This window comes from Ricinus communis, chromosome 10 (genome assembly GCF_019578655.1).
Source record: "Ricinus communis isolate WT05 ecotype wild-type chromosome 10, ASM1957865v1, whole genome shotgun sequence".
In the NCBI taxonomy this organism is placed as follows: Eukaryota; Viridiplantae; Streptophyta; class Magnoliopsida; order Malpighiales; family Euphorbiaceae; genus Ricinus; species Ricinus communis.
The window spans coordinates 16514343-16535242 of record NC_063265.1 but is presented as its reverse complement, the minus strand read 5'-3'; the positions used below and the strand labels follow the sequence as shown (position 1 = coordinate 16535242).

At 28.8% G+C, this 20900-nt stretch overlaps 2 protein-coding genes across 2 annotated transcripts; both read right to left on the bottom strand.

The window, feature by feature from the left end:
- Positions 1-4181: 4181 nt before the first annotated feature.
- LOC8263195 (beta-fructofuranosidase, insoluble isoenzyme 1) lies at positions 4182-8235 on the bottom strand. Its single transcript, XM_002530292.3, has 7 exons — positions 7960-8235; positions 6379-6387; positions 5422-6275; positions 5171-5329; positions 4838-5082; positions 4656-4746; positions 4182-4504 (listed from the first exon to the last, which is right to left on the bottom strand). Exons 1-7 carry the CDS (start codon positions 8126-8128, stop codon positions 4310-4312), a joined length of 1722 nt encoding a protein of 573 aa, XP_002530338.2. The 5' UTR covers positions 8129-8235; the 3' UTR covers positions 4182-4309.
- A 3754-nt stretch (positions 8236-11989) lies between these two features.
- LOC8263194 (beta-fructofuranosidase, insoluble isoenzyme 3) lies at positions 11990-16800 on the bottom strand. The gene is made up of 7 exons (XM_002530291.4): positions 16418-16800; positions 14186-14194; positions 13230-14083; positions 12987-13145; positions 12659-12903; positions 12477-12567; positions 11990-12378 (listed from the first exon to the last, which is right to left on the bottom strand). The coding sequence occupies exons 1-7, from the start codon at positions 16599-16601 to the stop codon at positions 12184-12186; spliced, it is 1737 nt and encodes a 578-aa protein (XP_002530337.1). The 5' UTR covers positions 16602-16800; the 3' UTR covers positions 11990-12183.
- Between the last annotated feature and the right edge of the window lie 4100 nt (positions 16801-20900).

The window sequence follows — 20900 nt, the reverse complement described above, 5'->3', positions numbered from 1 at the left end:
TTAATAAAAATAATAAATTTAAATTATTTATTTTATTTAAAAATTTAAATTAAATTATATAATAATTTAATAATATTAAACAAAAAATAAGAATTTTTAATATGTTTAAATTCTTAAAGTTAAATTATGCTAAAAAATAAAAGATATAAATAAATAAAAGAATATTAAATTTTTTATTTTAATTAGATAATAAAATTAATTTTGAACGAATTTGATACTTGATAATAAATTTAAGCATCAAATTGTAATTTTAAATTATAAATTTAATCCTTCAACTAAAACGAAAGAGAATAGTAATTAATTTTATTAACATTTAAGGAGATTTTAATGTAATAAAAATATAAAAATCAAGTCATATATTAAACTAAATTTCAGAGGATATCATTCTTCTTTTCTTCACTTTATTCTTCCCTTTATTCGTTCATTCCCTTTTTTTTTTTTCACAAATAAGTAGTAGAAAAAGTCTTTCGGACTAAATCAAATCAAGCAATAGCAATCTACGGTGAGTCACGAGTTGGCTCATCCTTCTTCAACAAGTTATGGCGTTTTCTTTTGTTGCTATTAAATCAAATCAAGTGAATTTATCTGTTTTGTTCTTGGTTTTTTTTTTTTGGGTTAGTTTCTAATTTTTTGAAAAATAATTTTTTAGAATATTTAGATTTATTTTTATTATTTTATATTAATAATTAGTCTATATAATAAATGGTTTCATAGTTATATGAGAGATCGACTCCAAAGTATTTTACTATTTTTACTATAAAAACAATTCATGCACTTACTAGATACATCAAATTTTTGATCAAAAAACTATATCCATATTTTATTATATTAATTGATTGTAAAAAATGTATTGTATTTGCTTAGTGGATTTTGTTTCTTTTATCGGCAGCCACGACGTTGATAGAGAGCACTTGCTTGCTATAAACAAACAAGTGAATTTCAGCTTTGGTTGAAGAACAAGACATTCCAGAGGCAAACATCGCACTTGCTTCCGCAGTGAAAGAGAATCAGTATTTCATACTTGCTAAAATCTGCTGCATTTTGTGTTTCCCTTTCAGCTGCTCTACCTGCTTTTTCGGACTCTGTAAAGGTGGATGGAGAGCGCCAAGGTCTTGAGATACTTGAACTTGAACTATTAAACAAATGGACTTTTGAAGGTGAAAGATGGAAAGCCATATGGATTAGACAGCGCATATGTTATGTCAACCTGGTGAGCACTATGGTGGTGGAGGTGGTTGGTATGGTAGTGCTACTGACGGCACACATCACTAGTTCTAAGCTTTTCTATTTTATTTTTTATGGAAATTATTTATTTTATTTTTTAATATATTAATGGTATTATCACTCAATATTTATTGACATATCATTTTCGGTGGGACATGAATTGCTATATTATCTGAATTTAAAAAGTATTTTACTTCTGTTAAGAGAGGGAATTTAAATTTTAAATTTTTACTATTACAAGTTTATTTAAATTTCAAAATAGTTTAAAGGCTAATTCATTCTTCGCGTTAAATGTCAGTATAAAAATACATCTTTTCCCTTTTAAGAATTGCTAGAAACTATTCAATGTTTTTGTTATTTTTCCACCATTGATAATACTAATTGCTGTTCTTGTTTTAATTATATTTTATTGATAATTATTTTTCAATGGTTTTGAACTATATTTTTTTCGAATTTTTATTTTTAAATAAGCTATATTCAATTATAAGAATATGATAAACAAATATAGTAATAATATTTTATTTTATCTAGTCATGCAATCTCCAAAAATTAATACTTTAGAAATTATTTTAATCAAATAAAAATGATTGTGTCTTATGAATATGGTCTCATATTAAATATACTAGTTAACTAGTTGTTAGTTGAATAGGGTTTTAGGATTGCCGACTTTGTGATATTATTTATGAGACAAAGAGGTATTGGAGGGGAGTGATGTACTCTCAATTCTCTTATTAATATATCAACTGGGTCGATTTAATTACTCTCAAATCTTTTAAAATAGTCAAAGGTATAAAGGAATTGATAGTAAGAACATCAACTCGATTATTCCATCCTCAAACTCAAGACTTTTTAGTTTTAAGACTTCAACATATTAGGAATCTAACCTTGAGCCATGCCTCATTAAAATTGGAATGCTTGCCTATTTTAATGCCTAAAACATACCATATGAAAGGAAATAGAGTGTAGAGAATTAAAGGATCGAAGTTTATGTTTTATTTTAGTAATTCATGATAGAGATATTGAGTTCTCAACTAACAATTTAAGTTTTTTTTTTTAATGAAATAGTTATTTGATATAGTATCACAGCCTATATAATTAGAAGATTTAGAATTCAATCTTTGACCACTTCTATATAATTATTAGTGTATATTTTAATACAAAGTACAGCCACATGTGTTTATTCATACTTAATGGGCATTAATCATATGTAAAATTGTGTTAAAAATATAAAACTATTATTAAAGTTTCACTTTAACAGCTTAACTTTTTTTAATAAAATGATTCTTTGACAAATCATGTCACTTCATTTTTAATTTCTTATATTATAGTTCAAGAAATGTTTAAAAGAAATAACAAATTAAATATATTCATTCTTTCTTAAATTGGTATTAATTAAAAAATAATTTATGCATTGCGTAAAGATTGATATATAAATTCGTAAATAAAATCTATTTTCATATATCATTAAACGCCCTCTTAATTTATTCAATTAAAAGCAAATAATTCTTTTTATGAACATTTTTAACAGGAAAATTTTCTTGCTAAGCACTCAAATTTTCCTTAAAAACCATTCGACCAAAAAAATATAGAGCTTTATTTGATCAAAACTTGTTTTCTAGAAGCATCTGAAAGCACAATAAAATCCCAAAAAAAAAATAATAATAATCAACTAAATATTTATAGAAAAAGATCATGAAATCATAGTTAGTTCATAAGAAATAAGAATAAAGCTTACGAATTAAAACCCAACAGCTATAAATGTCATTTAATCAAATTTTGAATGATCGCCTTCATTATACACACAGAATAGTCTCATCCCAAAATGATGCTCACCAAAACAAAGAAAAAAGAAAAATTACAGAAAGCAAAATAGAATAATTACTTCTCTATAAGGTGTCCACATAGCCATTGTAATTATTATTAAGTGATAGCTTCCATGGATCTCCTACACATACATTAATTTTTGGACCCAATAGGAACGAACGTGTGACTAAATATACCCAAAATCCATATTTGGTACTCCAGAAATACATTTGCATTCAAAAAATTATTTAGAGAACTTAGATTTAAATTTTACCTCTCTCTCGTTTTGGTATAAAGTCTCTCAAATTCTTCTCTCCAACAATCTGTCAGACCTGGAGCTTCATTAACGCAAAACACTGACCATTACCCAATACTTTGAACTCTTTCCATAAAGAGATCAGGCACCCAAAGTGCATAGAATAACTTCTAGTTTCCAAAAAAAAAATTAAATTAAATTAAATTTCTGCCATCTTTTTTCCTTTTTACAGTGAATTTATATTTGAATCAAAATTTATTTTATTCATACTGAAAATTATTTAAAATAATTTTTAATAGCAACAAATTTTCTATAAAGATAATTCATTAAATCTTTCATGTCATAATTAAAAATTCTTAATTTTTAATATTTCAAAACTAAATTAGATTCACTTATCAAATGAGTTAAATAAATAAAATCAATTATTTTTTCAAATCCAATAACAACTAATTATTGAGAATTCAGTCACTCATGCTTTTTTTTCAAAATTGGCTTTTAATTTTAAAATTACAATAAACATAACAACTGTTTTAATTCAGATGCGTCAATTAAGGGAAGAACCAATACTTTAACTTTAATGATATAAATGATGGTTTGATCTTAAAACTAAAATGACAAGTTATAAGTTATAAAAATCAAGAAAATAAAATATCAAAGAGTAAGAAAATATTAATAAGTAAAATATAGATAGATAGCGATGATCATTTTATAATTGGAGTAAAAAAAAAAAAAACCCATTTTGTATTGCTTAAAAAAAACAAAATTATTAAATACGTAATTAAATCTTTTTTTTTTTTAGCAAACGTAATTAAATCTTTAGATAGCTTAGAGTAGGTAAAAAAACTTTCCACCATGTAATACATTTAACAAAAAGAAGCAATAAACAAAGAAACAAAGATTAAGGCAGAAACATATTTGGTGATTTTTATTTAATCTTTAGAATCCACATCAACCACAAAATTCTAAGTTCAAGGTATCCCCATATATTTTGATAGGAAACACGATCTATATCTAGATTCTGCGTCCTTATTTTCTCAGGGGTGGGTTCATTACAGGCCTATTCATGCTCCATGCTTTAAGATTCTCCACTATCACAGTTTCAGAACCATTGTTGAACGCGAACAGATGAGCCTTGTCATAGATAGCAATAGTAGGATATACTCTTGCTGTTACCACAGTTCTGCCTTCAGCTCCAAAACTTTCTACTACCGAGTGATCAATCTGAAGAGCAAAAAAAAAATAAAGTAAGTAAAAATGGAGGACACTTTTAATAATGTAAAAAGATTAAGGGTTTAAGGAACTGTCAAGTTTTTAATTTACAAAAAAAAAAGAAAATGACATTGGCCTGAGATAATCAAAGAAAGAAGCATACCAAACTCCTAAGCGAAAGCTTCTTGTCAGCTAAATCTACGTCAACAAAACCAGCAAAAGATGGTCTGTACAGTCCACTTCCCAAGGAAGAGCTGTATAGAGAAGAGAAAGCAATCAAGTTATTACAGGGTGTTAAAAGGGAGAGGATTTAGTGCGGAGTAGAACAAAATAAAAATAATATACCTTCTTGCATCAGAGCAAAGGAGAACTTTATACTTGTCTGATGCTTTAAAAACTCTGAAGAAGACGGGAGTAAATTCTTCAAGATTTTCAGAGGCTAGTGTCAAGAGCCCGAATGGTCCAAGACCACCTTGAGCCTTTGATCCCTTTACAGCACAGATATCTTGAGCGACAAGGTTCTTCCATTTAGGGTCGAATGGTTCAGCTTTGTCTAGGCTTGGGAATGAGAAAGTAACATCAACATCAGCCTGTCAATAAAAAAGCCATACTGTCATTTCATTATGATTTAATGTATACTTACAGACTTAGTAATGCAATAATATATAATGACCAAACCTGAGCAGCAGTTATGCCTTTAACTTCAACGTATTCTCCCTTTTTAATATGTTTTTTGGTCAATTGAACACTTTGCCCTCTTAGAGTCTCCAATTCTTGAATCGGCCATTGTATTAATTGGTTTCCTCTGGGATCAAGCCATAGCTTCCTTGGAATGAGCTAAATTGATGCAAGAAATATAAATATATTATTAAGTTCATTGTCACTAAAATTGTCTCACTAAAACATTGTTAAAAAATCAATAGATTCACCTGAATTCCTGCCCATCCTTTATTCGTATCATCATGTTCAGCATCAGACTCATTAGCCCAACCCCACAAAATTCTTCTATTCTTGCTTGGGTCAAAGAAAGTCTTGGAAGCATAAAAGTTGCCATAATCATATCTAAGCCCACTCCAACCATCAACTAAATTGCTATCAGGATAATACCTATCTTTTCCCTTATCATAAATACCAAGCGTATAGTACTCATATCTTGTCAGTTCCAAGCTAACCTTCAACACATGCTTCACATTCTGATTAATAAGTGAAGTATCCACCCCGTCTTCACCGGATAGCGCAACTGGGAAGAAGTCTGGACACTCCCACATACCAGTTTCCGCTTTCGCATGAAGTGGGTGCTTGGCCTTAACCCACTTCTTAAAATCCTTGCTCCTATACAAATAGGCAACGCCTCTGTCATTCCTCCTGCTGCCCACCGCCATCCTCCACTGCCCATCAGCATACCAAGCAGTAGTTGGATCACGGAAGGCGGTAGCATTTACTTTTGAGTCCGGAGATACTACCGGATTGTCTTTGGGCTTGACCCACTCGCGGAGGTACGGATCAGACAAGTTCTTGGGTATGGCATAGTTTTGGAGCTGACGCTGTTTTGGGTCAACGCCAGTGTAAAGGATTACGGGTTTATTGTCAGGCAGGATTGTTGCGGACCCGGACCAACATCCGACAATATCAAACCATTCTGAAGGGTAAATTGCAGGCTCGAGAGCCTCCCAATTGATCAAATCCTTAGAAACAGAATGAGCCCAGACAATGTTGCCCCAAATTGCACCTTTTGGATTATATTGGTAGAAGAGATGGTATATTCCATTGTAGTGCATAGGACCTGGTAATTACGTTTATAAACAACACAATACAAGCAAAATTATGAGCAATTGGGTAATGTATAATTACAACAAACGTAGATAAAAGTTAGAAAAATTATTTACCATTTGGATCTATTGTAGTTTTAAATTCGTCCCCAGCAAAGGATGCCATACAACAAAAAGAAAATCGAAATTAGTGATTTTTTTCTAGAAAATCAATTCTCCAGATACAAATTCATAAATCACATCATTTAAAAGCTTGACAATAATAATTTATCATGATCTGGTTTGATTGAAAATAATACATAATGCGTCATATAATTACATAATCTATTTTATCAACAATTGTGATAAACTGAATTTATTAAAAAAAAAATTAGATATCGAACGAAAAAATATCACATGAAACTATAAAAAAAAAACGAGAAATATGAGAAAATTAATATATATTCAAATGAACAAAATAAACCATTCTCAAAAATATTAATATATACAAGCCTATACACAAAGCTTCTAATACAAATCAAAATAAAGGGAAAAAAGGGTAAAGATATAGAAAAACTGAGATCCCATTTGTATTTTGTATGGCTAATTTCCATCAACAAAATCTATACAGATTCTCATAATTGGATAGGATTTTCCTACAAATATTTTCTTGCAAGATCTTATATTTCAGGGATCACAAGATAGCCATAAAATAAAAGTAACTAAAAATATATATTTTAATATTATTTTCTCAGTGTTCAGATATCATATATATGGAAACAAACACTTCATCTATTTCTACATAATTTATTATTAGTTATAAAAGATATTTAATTCTACCAATTATGCCAGTTATGAAATGTTTATTGTATCTATTCGATCTACTGTTAGTCGATTTTGATACCATAGAGAAAATTAAAAACAAGAGTGCAGAAATTCTTTTATTATAATCAAAGTTGACAGCAAAAATTTGAGCAACGCAGAGATTGACAAATAGTAGAAATTAAGAATAAGACTTTTACATGCACAAGAAAAGAGTGAGATTTAATCCTTGAAGTATTTCTGTTGCTATACATAATTAATATTTTGCTAAAATGCCCTTAACACACCCTTTTTTTTAGTAGATACTATGATAACTCAGCCTTTTAGAATAGAGATTATAATTTTTTTTTAATTTTTAATAATTCTAAAAATAACTTTTGGAAAAATCTGAATTTTATAGCAATTTTATAAGTCAATTTTTTTTCTTTAAAGAAAAAAACCTTTTGAAAGAACGCGGGTTTTATAGCGATTTTCGAAAATTAAATTTGAAAAAGAAAACTACTCCGAGAAAAAATTTAAAAAAAAAATCAAAAAGTAAAAACTGATTTAGAAAAATTATACCATATATACTTGCTTTTAATTAAGTCAATATTAAGACGGTAACGTGATAAAAAATGCGTACAAAAACAAAAACAAAGACAAATTTAATGTAAGAACTTTTGGAAATGTTTTCAATTTTACCATCTAAGGATGCAAGATTAATAATATTTGGAAAACATAAACGTCAAATAAAAGAAAAGAAAAATCTTTTTGTAAAGAAAATGGCAAAAGAATTATTTTACAATGGATTACATGTAGTCAACAATCAAAGGAAATCATATATTTATATTCTTGAAGCATGCATTCGGAAGAAATACAAAAGAACAATAAAGAGACCCAAAATAGGGGTTACTGTACCATTGATCCAGTGCATAGGGGGTTGAAAGTGATAAGCCGTTCTGTGGAGTTGCTTGACCTGCTTGGCTTGAATTCTCTGGTGAGAGCCCTGACCACTTGCCATTGCCATTGTCAAGAAGACAAAGGCAATGCTGCATGTTGCTGCTATAAGCTTTAACATTCCTATCATCGACAAACACAACACTAAGAGTTTTCTTTTCTAAACTTCTGATGAAGATGATAGGGGCTAACTTGTTTAGAAGGATATAAGTTTTCTTCTCTAACTTCTTTATTTATAGATGCTGGTTGGTTTTGGTGCAATTAATTACTGGTGGATGCTTCAAATCTTCTTTATTTATTGATTTTTGTTTTGTTTTGTTTTCAAATCCATGTTTTTCACCTTCTTTTGTTTTCATCTTTGATATTTATCTTTCACTTTCTCGTCTTATTTCTCCTATCCTTTTTTTGTTAATGTCGGCGGAATTTCGCCGCATTTTTGAAGTAGTTTTACTTTAGCGAATTGAATTTATGTTAAGATATAAATTTACTTTTTTCTTATTAAATTATAATGTTTTACACTTTAGTGATGAAAGTTTGACATATGTCAAATAATGTAATATCTTTTAAAGTTATATTTACTATTTATATTCTATATGCGTAACTTATCCAATAATAATTCAAGTACGGATGAGGCATTAGACAAAATCTTTATTCCAAATACATATGAAGGTCAGCCGATTTTAGCTTGTTTACCTTTTTATACGGCAAATGTAGTTTGATCCGCCTAACGCTCTTCTAAACTTGGCTACCTTACTATATAATTTTTTAAATTTGAATGAAATTTGATATTTTATTTTTTTAGAATAGCTACTAAAAAAGCTATTTTTTATCGTTTTCTCGTACTGTAATTATTTATGAAAAAATATAATACACCTGGAGTAATAAAAACAAATCTGATTTAAAGAGAGTTAATATCACATTATTATAAAGGAAATCAGATCTAGCTATGTAATTAATAAAACAAAAGAAAGAAAAAAGAAAGTCAAATTTGCCATCCTATTAGTTGAAGAAGGCAAGTCTAATTCCATAAGATAGTGAGTGGACTTACATGTAAGAAAAACTTAGGAGAAAATCTTAACCATGCAGTTAGTAATGATTCTAGATTTTCAAATTATTGCAATAAGATCAGTAAGTTTTAATTTTGTCGCTATTAAAATACATAAACATATATAAAAGAGAAAAATTAATTCAAGATAAAAAAGGACAAAGACTAATTTTGGATAATTGTAAGGACCATATAAAAAAAAATTTATTCAAGGCCTATATATTTCTCTTATTCTTTTCTTTAATATGTGAAATTTGGATTTCGCAGTTATTTTAAAGTAATATTACTTAAATTAGTTATCTTTATCTAAATAAATTTATAAATTTTTCGATTTATGTTAGAAACAAATTTAATTTATCAAATTAGAAAGTATTGACGCCATTTGAATGAATCGGTACAAAAATGGGTGAATTCTAAGCCGATTGTAAAGCGGAATAAGGAAAAATGGGCACAGCCCCACTAGCAGTCCGCGTTTTTATAAATATTTTATATTTAAGTAGTTGGCAAATATATATATATATATATATATATATATATATATATATATATATATATATATATATATGTTGATTTTAATTCGTTTACCTCATGTATGACAATTGCAGTTCAATCCGTCTACTATTCTTTTAAACTTTACTATTTAATTATAATTTTTTAAAATTAAATGATAATCGATGTTTCATTTTTTTTAAAACAGCTACTTAAAAAGCTATTTTTTAATCGTTTTCTCTTATTATAATTACTTACGAAAAGATATTAATATATCTGAAATAATAAAAACAAATCTTACTAAAATAGCTTATAAAAGAGAGCATTAATTTCACATTAAAATTAAGAAACCAGGTGTATCTGTGTAATTAATAACACAAAAGGAAGAAAAGAATAAGTCAAATTGATTTAATTATTTTTTCTTAATATAGAGAGCATATATCAAAGAGTAAAAGGTAAATAAACTTTGTATCATCCCATTAGTTGAAGAAGGCAAGTGTAATTCCATATGTTAGTGAGTTGAGTTACATGTAAGGAAGACTCGAGAGAAAATCATAATCTTGCAGGCCATGTCCAAAAGAAAATTAAACTATTTTAACAATGATTTTCAAGTGATCATAAGAGTTCAACTTATTGCAATAAAATCACTAGATCTGAATTTTAATGTTATGGCTAATTTTTTTCGATAAATTGATATTTTATTATTATATTTTAAATGGTAAAAACATGCATTTAGTATATCACTATTAAAAGGAATAAATTCCAAGTTGGACGCTAACCTTATTATTCGAGTTTAATTTAGTCATTTTTTAAATTTATGAATATTTAGCTCAAATTAGCCATATTCTTTATAAAAAAAAAATGAGAGAGTGAGCTACACACTTTCTAAAAAGATAGTGAATAAAAAAATTACTTTTTTAAATTAAATTAAATTATTTAGATTAAAAATATATATTTATATTTAAACAAAACACAACAAAAAATTTTTGCTACTCTTAAGTGTTCTTATTTTTTTACTCTTAATAATGACGGTGAATGAGACAGATACGGTAGTGGTATTGCCAAAGGTAACGGAGGTGAAAGTGGTTTGAGCGAAAATAATGGTGGTAATAACCACTTATTATTTAATTATATCAATTGTATTAAAATTATAAAAATAAATTTTAAATATTATTATAGATTCTTAAATTATTTTTTATTTTCAAGAGAGAGTTCTCATTTTCTTTAAAATAAATATATAAAAATTTAAATTAAAAAATCTATAAATTAAAAAATGACTAAATTGAGCCCTTCAGTGGCAAAATTGAACCTTATTCTCTATTAAAATGCATAAGTACGACTACAATCTATATGGCATTATGAGAACATATATATAAAAGAGACAAATTAATTCAAGACGAAAGAAATGACAAAGACTAATTTTGGATAATTGCAAAGGCCAAATCAAAGCACTATACATATAGAAATAGATTTAAACTTTACTTGGAAAAAAATAATATTGTTTACTTTAGTTGGGTATTATTTATTTAATTTGTCAATATATCTTTCTTTTTTATCCTTCTGCTCTTGAATTGATCGAGTGATAGCCTTGCTCTCACTGATTCTATGTTTGCATATATAGGTAAATGTCGACTCTATGTACATATTCTTAGCATTTAAAATTAAGTATTTCTATTTTTTGAGATGAAAATATGTTTTCTAACTTTATTTTTATTTCATTTAATTTTTTTTTTTTTGACATTATAAATCTAAAATAAATATTTATTAATTTTAAAAAGAATTAAATTTTATAGGTGATTAGTAACTTCAACAAAAAGTTCTATTATTTCTTTTAAAATTTATATATAAAAGATTCGGTCACAATCCAATCGATGTGATTATTAATTTTTTAAAATATTAAATATTTTTATCTATTCTATAATTACAAATACACCGTCAATTCAAGAAAATACCTAGCGAGGGAAATTGGCATAAGAAGAAGAAAACTATAAATAGATAATATATTAGAAAGAAAAGCATCAATGCAATTAACAGGTTAATCCATTAGATATTATTGTTGGGTGCGAAAAAAAGATTTAGACTTCTTGGATTTAATACCAAGTAACAACATAATTAACACCTTAATTTCAGCTTAAACAGTCACATTATGAATCAAGGTTGATATAACATTTTCTTTTTCAAAAAAAAAAAAAACTGCTATATATAGTTTTATATATACAACATGAATGAAATAAATAAATTATAAACCTTCATAAATAAACTTATATATATATACTTAACAATTTATTATTCGAACGAATATCCAATAATCAATGAAAGTTTATTTTTAGAATTTCGAGAGTATAATTTTCTATAGTTAATAAAATAAAATTTTAAATTAATTACTACCCATTATCTCATAGCTAATATGCAATATTGAGTGATTATTTTCTTTTTAAGTAGTCATGCAATCTCAACTTATCCAAAAATAAATACTTTAGGATCAAAATGAACAGGATAAAGTTTAGTGTACTAGATTACACATAAAGGGGACGTTATGATACATTTAGAAAAAGAAAAAAAAGAAAACCACAGTATAGCCACTAATTCTAACTTGAACGTGTCCCCAACTAGTTAGTACAATCTCGAACTTATATCCAGATTCTACCATCTCACTTTCGCACGGGTGAGTTCATTACAGGCTTGTTCATTCTCCAAGCCTTCAGAGTTTCTACTGTTACAGTTTCAGACCCATTGTTGAACACAAACAAATGAGCCTTGTCAAAAACAGCTATAGTAGGATATACTCTTGATGTTACCACAGTTTTGCCTTTAGCTCCAAAACTTTCTACTACCGAGTGATCAATCTGAAGGGTATTTTTAAAAAGAAGATAAACGGAAGTGTTAGAGAAAAGAGAAAAATGTGGTGCAAATTGGACAGAGATAATCAATGAAAGAAGCATACCAAACTCCTAAGCGAAAGCTTCTTGTCAGCTAAATCTACGTCAACAAAACCAGAAAAAGATGGTTTGTACAGTCCACTTCCCAAGGAAGAGCTGTATAGAGAAGAGAAAGCAATCAGGTTATTGTAAGGTGTTATAAGGGAGAGGATTTAGTGGAGAGTAGAACAAAATGAAAATAATATACCTTCTTGCATCAGAGCAAAGGAGAACTTTATACTTGTCTGATGCTTTAAAAACTCTGAAGAAGACGGGATTAAATTCTTCAAGATTTTCAGAGGCTAATGTCAAGAGTCCAAATGGTCCAAGACCACCTTGAGCCTTTGATCCCTTTGCAGCACAGACATCTTGTGCGACAAGGTTCTCCCATTTAGGGTCAAATGGTTCAGCTTTGTCTAAGCTTGCGAATGAGAAAGTAACATCAACATCAGCCTGTCAATAGAAAAAGCCATACTGTCACTTGATTATAATTAAATGTATATACAGAATTAGTGTTGCAATAATAATGACCAAACCTGAGCAGCAGTGATGCCTTTAACTTCAACGTGTTCTCCCTTTTTGATCTGTTTACTGGTCAATTGAACACTTTGCCCTCTTAAACTCTCCAATTCTTCAATTGGCCATTGTATTAGTTGATTTCCACTGGGATCAAGCCACAGCTTCCTTGGAATGAGCTAAATTAATGCAAAAATATATATATATCATCACACTAAAACAATGTTAAGAGTTCCATAAATTGAGTATCTGCTAGTTCTCACCTGAATTCCTGCCCATCCTTTATTCTTATCATCTTGAATAGCATCAGACTCATTAGCCCAACCCCACAAAATTCTTCTATTCTTGCTTGGGTCGAAAAATGTCTTGGAAGCATAAAAGTTGCCGTAATCATATCTAAGCCCACCCCAACCATCAACTAAATTGCTATCAGGATAATACCTATCTTTTCTCTTATCATAGGTACCAAGTGTATAGTACTCGTATCTTGTCAAGTCCAAGCTAACTTTTAATACATGCTTCACATTCTGATTGATAACTGAAGTGTCCAACCCGTTTTCACCAGATAATGAAACCGGGAAGAAATCCGGGCACTCCCACATGCCAGTTTTCGCTTTCGAATGAAGCGGGTGCTCGGCCTTAACCCACTTCTTAAAGTTTTTGCTCCTATACAAATATGCAATGCCTCTATGCTTCCTCTTACTGCCCACCAGAATCCTCCAGTGCCCATCAGCATACCAAGCAGTAGTTGGATCACGGAAGGCGCTAGCATTTACTTTTGAATCCGGATCTACTACCGGATTGTCTTTGGGCTTGACCCACTCGCGGAGGTATGGATCAGACAAGTTCTTAGGTATGGCGTAGTTTTGAATCTGGCGTTGTTTTGGGTCAATGCCAGTGTAAAGGATTACAGGTTTATTGCCAGGCAGAATTGTTGCTGACCCAGACCAACATCCATTGATATCAAACCATTCCGAAGGGTAAATTGCAGGCTCAAGAGCTTCCCAATTAATCAAATCCTTAGATACAGAGTGAGCCCAAACAATGTTGCCCCAAACTGCACCCTTGGGATTGTATTGGTAGAAGAGATGGTATAGCCCATTATAGTACATAGGTCCTGATAATTACATTTATAAACAATACAAAATCAACACAATTAAAAGAAACTGGAAAGATATAATTAGAACAAATGTATATTAAAAAGGAGAAATATAATTACCATTTGGGTCTATTGCAATTTAAATACGTCCGCAAGGATGGTCAGCCCCAACGAGTGACACACAAGAAAAAGGAAATTAAAATTAGTGATTTTTCTGAAAAATTATTTCTTTAAATACAAATTAATACAATCAACCTATCAAAATGTTTGTATACACGACAACTAATAGTACAGTGACACATGTATAAGATGATTTTAAATTTTGATATTAGATGATCGATACATATTCTATTATTTAAAATTAATAAATATATATTAATTATCTATCGGTTTAATATATAAATAGAAACATACATCATGTATAAACAAAAAGAAATTAATAACTTGTACAAATAACTACCACTTATATAAAAGCACGCGCCCATTGCTTCCAATGAATTGAAAAAACAAAAGAAATTTTACAATTTGTTGTATTAAGACACTCTAATTATCTATTAAAGAAAGGAATATGTTTAAGGTAGGTTAGCAAAAAGTTAGCAATAGTCCAAAGAATTATTCGTGTTAAGATTACCATGTAAAAAAAGTGTTTCTTGCGCATGTGAAAGCAAGCCATTAAAATATAAAAAGATGAGATCCATTAGACTCAGGTGGCAAATTCAGTATCTAATTTTGCTGATTTCTTTTGATGCAAGTGGGAGATCTGGCAGATGCCAAAAGGGTCCTAAAGAAAATCATCATATATTATAAATAAAAGGCTTCCTGAGATCACTAAGATAAGCACTTCTTCTTTTTTCCTACTTCAGCTATTTCATGAGTATATTTGAATGGAAAGAGGCCACATGTGAGGCACATGTGAGTATAGAAAGGAAAAGCGGGGATAGAACATTAAAGAAAACGAACTACCAAATAGGAAAATACAAAGAAGAAAGTGACCACGTACAGCCACTAGTGTTTACTCAGTGGGCATAACCATGGACCACCCAGACCAGCTAATGCTCAATAAGTTTTATAAATGAACAAGTGGGTTTCGTATAGTTTTGATTGCGCTTTCAGAGAGAAGAGAAGATGAGTTTTTTTCTTGCATTACCCTTAACTACGACTGATTGTGTAAGGCTGTAATTGATGGATGGAATACCAAGTTCCAAAAAGTACTTTCTGCCTTCCTTTCGGTGCCCACTATACTATGTGGATCCTGTTCATTACTGTCACTATGAACTAAAGATCCATTTTTTTAACATATAACATTGTTTATGCCGTAATTTACTAATGCTTAGTAGTTTTTAATTATAACTGGTCAATAGTAATCATCTATATATATGTACATGTACACTTTTCTGTGGAAACACCTCAAGGCACAGAAGTTATTATGAAATACTTATTACAAATCTGAAACTCTCTGATCATTTTATAAAATAATCAGAAAAGAAAAGCTCAAACCAAAAAGGATATCTTATAAATAAATAATAATAATAAAAGAGATAAAAGAACTCGCCAACTTGGAAAAACATGTTACTCAACTATAACAAATAATAAAATAAATAAGTCCAAATAAAACAAATTCATAATTCATTCAAACTTTGATTCTGAAATTCATAAATTTTATGGGACCCATGGTTTTGGAACACCGAGACTCCTGCCAATATGCAGGGAATAAAAATGATTAAATTCTTGAGGTCAGCATTTATTTCCACATTTAATGTTTCCACTGTCAGAAGAAGCCTGGAAGAGAGATTTTATTTTCTTTTTTCCACTTCTGAAAACAATTAAGATATCAAGTCTTTAAATATAATTACTAGATTAATGAATATTGTTCAGAATTACTATTAAAATTATTATATGCCTAAGAATCTCAATGGCTAAATGCATTCTCTAGACTCCATATTGATCTTCCACATGCACCAAGTAAATTAGTGACATAATTTACCCTACAGAAACAAGAACAAAAGACACGAGAACTGCATAAAATATTAACATCTAAGAATGGCAAGATCAATAATATAAAAGAAAAAAGATATAAAGTCTTTTAGCAAAGAAAATGGCAAAAGACTTCTTTTCAGTGTATACATCATCAAAACAAGTCAAGACAACAACCGCACGCAGCAAATCGTTATGCATAAAAGTATTTGTGTACTCTTCGAGCATTTGGAAGAAACATAAAAGAAATAATATGAAGGATAGCTTTGCCTGAATGAGGCTGGAATAACTGAAGCCGGGCCGGAGATCAATCAAATAACAAACAAGTATTGGAAAATAAAAATAAATAATAATGAAACAGATTGAGAATAAGTGTACCATTGATCCAGTGCTTAGGAGGCTGAAAGTGAAAGCCAGTTCTGTGGACTAGCTTGACGTTGTTGGCTTGAAGGCTCTGATATTCCGGGTAAATCCTGTGAGATCCTTCGACACTGCTTGTTATTGCAAGGAAAACAAAGGCAACACATATTGCTGATACAAACCTGAAAACACCCATCATCATTAAGAAACAGAAACAAGAAAGGAACCCTGATTTTTCTCTCCCTCTCTATGTGTGTATATATATATAAAAGCTATCCTTCTAACGATGAGGAAGAAGAGAAAGAGGATGGCCTATTTATAAGGAGAAGTTTTGGCTGTTTTTAGAAGCGAAAAAGGAGATGGATATAGAAAAGCTTGAGAAAAAAGAAAATAGTAATAAATAAGTTAGGTCTTGAGGATCAGGATATTAAGATATAGGACTTCATTCTTTATGCTTAGTTAGTTTGTTGAAATTAATTACTGGCTCTCCGTTTTAGATAGTTTTTGTTTTTAAAATATATTGGTGTTTGATTATTATCCATGAGATTCACTGTCCTTCTCCTGTTATCTAATTTTATCTCTTCTGGTATTTTGAAGCAAAAGAAAATCCTATTGTTTCTGCTTAATGATCGGGAGATTTTATAACCTTATCACAAATTTTTAAATTTTTATTTTTATTATCCGAAAACTAGGACTAGAAATTGTTTAAAAGGTTTTAATCAGGAAATTGTCCCTTAATATATTCTGTTATGAAATCATTAATTAAGTAATAATTAATTACCTGTAATTAATGCAGAAAGGTCTCAATTTCGAACCCATCAAAAGTCAATTAATTAATAAATAGTAATTGGCAGATTGTTCAATATGCTAAGTTCATGATCCCATTTTACCGCTGTGATTAGCCACAAATTATATATGGAAACTCCGAGTGACTATAGTATAAGCAATTTCGTTTGAGCCTTCCGAGATGGATAAACAATTATTTAATTAATTGGAGGCTTAAGATATTTTCAACCATTGCCCGGTGGCTAATTGAAATGGGTTTGGATTTGCTTTTCACTCTATCACAAAAATTAATTAGACTGTATTTTAAAGGAAAAATAATTAAATTACTCTTTCTTATACAAATACTCAAATTAAATAAATTAATCATCTCTTACTTTCAGTAAGGATAGAATTGAAGGAAACAAATATCAAAATTTATAAGTATTTTAAAAAGCTAATAATTCGCTCCAAAAGGATGACTTTAAGAAAAACTTAAAAAAGAACAAAGGAAGAAATTGCTAATGCTAATGCATTTCTAACTAGGAGAAATCACCCAAATCTTAGTTAAAGTTAAAATTTATGTTTTTCTCTCTCTCCATAAATATATATTTTATTATTTTCTTTTTTAGATTAAGATAATCATGTATTTATATATATATTAATTTCAAAAACTTGAAATATTTTTCACATATGTGTTTAATTTTTGGTACAAAAAACTCGTTGTCTTAACATGTGTACTTATTTTTAACACATGAGATTCAAACTTATTTATAACTAGTCGTCAACGCACGGGTGTTATTATTATTTTGATTATAAATTAAATTGATAGATATAATTTAATAAAATTTTAAATATTTAATATTGATTAATAATATTTTTAAGATAATAACAAACTATTTATTTTTTAATTTTTTTAAATTTTAAAACTATATTAGTGGAATAATATAAAAATATTTATTATTTAATTATAGTATTAGTTAATTGTGATATTCTTTTAAAATATGAGTTAATACTATCAATATAATTGATATTACTATTTTTAAAATTAAAAATTTAATTTATTATTGAATATAATATTAGAAATATAATTTTAGATATTATTTTATAGAATTAAAATTATTATCCAATTAGAAAACTAATTTATTAGTTAATATAATATTAAAATATAATTAATATATTATTTTTTAGGATATAATTAGTATCGTTATTTGATTAAGAAACTATTTATTAGTTAATATAGTATTAAGATATAATTAATATTATTTTTTATAATTACAGACAGTATTTAATTAGAAATATAATTTATTAATTAATAAATTAATAAAAAATTATAAAATTATACATCAATTTAGTTTTACGTGTAAAAAATAAGTACATATGTCAAATAATATATATATATATATATATATATTGTTATGGAGATTTGAAAGCTGTAATGGTAACGTTGTGCTGCTTCTTCGTTTGTGGCCAACAACAAATTTTATGGAATATATCACTTATAATGAGCAAATTTATGTTAGTATTTAACACTGAAAATTATACGCAATGTTACGTTTCCATTGGCTTAATTAATAGATTCAAATGATTTTTGTTCTAGTTATAAATGACAGAAAAGATTTCAATTTAGAAATCTTATTTAAGTTGCGATACACGCCTACTATAAATGATGAATATATCTATTTAGTATATTTTAATTGGTTAATTTTTGTTATTTTTTATATAATATATACATGTATTTAGTATAACTAATTTCATATAAATTTAACTTATATAAAATACTAAATTTATTTTCCTTTTCATGTAAAGTATATAAAATTTAGATTTATAAATAAATTTTAAAAATTTACAGATTTCAAACAAATACTATATAAACATAATTAAATACTTCTTTTATTTTATAAAAGAAAATATTCTCAGTAAAATGAAAACTCTAATATAAGATGAATCTAACGTGCGGTAGTAGTAGGATTGATTTTACACTAATAACATATTAAATTAACATTTTCCATTTACTAACTCTATATATTATATTTCAAAAAGAAACGCTATATATTAAAACAAAAACATATTTTTAAATAACATAATATTTGATTTAGGTTTCATGGTTTTTTTTTTTTATATATTTTTTAATCGTAACCAAATAAGAATTTCCGGTATTAAGACCAATCAAAAAAATATTAAAAATATGATATTTATTTGGATGGTAACGATATTAGTTTAGTTTTAGGTTGTCGGGTTGATGTTTATGCAGGCATATCAAAGGTAATGCAACTAGCAGGAATAATATTGGTCGTAAACAGCACCTGAAAGTTCTTACAAGCTTATACACTTACAAGATACATAAGAATACGAAGCTTGTGAGTTGAATAAATAGAGATAAACCAAAATATGGCAGGCTAGCTGTAAGCACTATCATTGGCTAGGTTTTTGGCCTAGTGCGAGAGCTCTCTAATGCTCGGGTGGAGGTTTCAGGTTCCAACCTCCACTCCTTCTTTTTACACATACTTTAAGAAACCTCCATTTTGGCTTGTGGGTACTTGGTCAAAAGCAGCAACGTGAGAATTGTGGAGTGCTACAATTTGTTTAGGATCCTGATTATCATTCTTCACAGTTTGTACAATCAAAGAATCATAGTCGAGGAGTTTTCTTGCAAGAAGAGCATAAACAAAGCAATTATGGGATCAATTCATGTCTTCAAGCATTTGTGTCAGATACATTTATTTCGCTCCGTTCATATGCTTTATATTTGTTTTTACTGTTGCCATGGAACTTGAGGTAGCAGATTAAATCAGATCACTAAAAATAGAAAGAATCTCCTAAGCATTGATAAAATCCAAGTGTCCAATCATTGATTCCTACATGATACTATGTAAGAGAATTCAAAGGACTCGTACAACTATTATCATTTGATGCATGGACAAAAAACTGGGAGACCTGAAATATGAAATTATTGTTTTTAAGTACTGAAGCCAAGAAAAAATAAAAAGGTGGAAATCTTTCTCTTCTTCAATGCCAGCTCCAGTACCAACAAGATGAGCAGCAGGCAAAGCAGCCATGCCGCTATGCTTGATTGATCTGCTTTGTTTAGCATACAAATGGAATGAACCTTCAAAAAGAAACAAAGAGAAAAGAAATGCAAAGATTAAACAGCGCAATTTATCCTCATAAACACGCAAAAGGACACCTTTTCAAAGCATTCCTGCGGGGCTTTCACTTCTTGTGTAGCGATATAGTCACAAATGATCAAAATTGCAAAAATCTCAAAATTCAGATTTAACACAGCAGCACATAAGTCAGTATTTATATAGCTGAATACAATTGATTCAATATCTAAGTCATAGATAATACTGCTTGCTGATAACCTCATTTATACGAAGAACAAAAATCAACACTTCACCAACAAGCAGCCACCACTTATATGTGATGGGTTCAAGCAGCAAGCAACTTATCTCTGACAACCTAGCAACATTTCCAGAGCTTGCAACTCCTAGAACTCAGCTAGCAGTTTTTGTGAAAATTGCTATTGGATTGAGACTAGTTTGATTCTTGCCAAAATCCTGCTGGTAGTCCTTGTTGGGGCAAGGGAATTCAGAATAATCTTCAATATGTACAGTACTCCTTTAGCCTATTTCAGATATACAATATCCTCTTTAGTCATCATAATAAATCACGAACTGACTGCGACATACCTGCTATTCAGAATTTTCCATCACCTGCAACCTGTTGTAAGCAAAGA

Excerpts from the sequence above, each read along its gene's own strand:
- LOC8263195 (XM_002530292.3), bottom strand. The coding sequence starts at position 8,128 with ATGATAGGAATGTTAAAGCTTATAGCAGCAACATGCAGCATTGCCTTT. Across the intron at positions 5,330-5,421 it reads AAGGATGGGCAGGAATTCAG|CTCATTCCAAGGAAGCTATG; the intron begins GTGAATCTATTG and ends GCATCAATTTAG. Across the intron at positions 4,505-4,655 it reads AGCTTTCGCTTAGGAGTTTG|ATTGATCACTCGGTAGTAGA; the intron begins GTATGCTTCTTT and ends TTTGCTCTTCAG.
- LOC8263194 (XM_002530291.4), bottom strand. The coding sequence starts at position 16,601 with ATGATGATGGGTGTTTTCAGGTTTGTATCAGCAATATGTGTTGCCTTT. Across the intron at positions 12,904-12,986 it reads AAGGCATCACTGCTGCTCAG|GCTGATGTTGATGTTACTTT; the intron begins GTTTGGTCATTA and ends TTCTATTGACAG. Across the intron at positions 12,379-12,476 it reads AGCTTTCGCTTAGGAGTTTG|ATTGATCACTCGGTAGTAGA; the intron begins GTATGCTTCTTT and ends AATACCCTTCAG.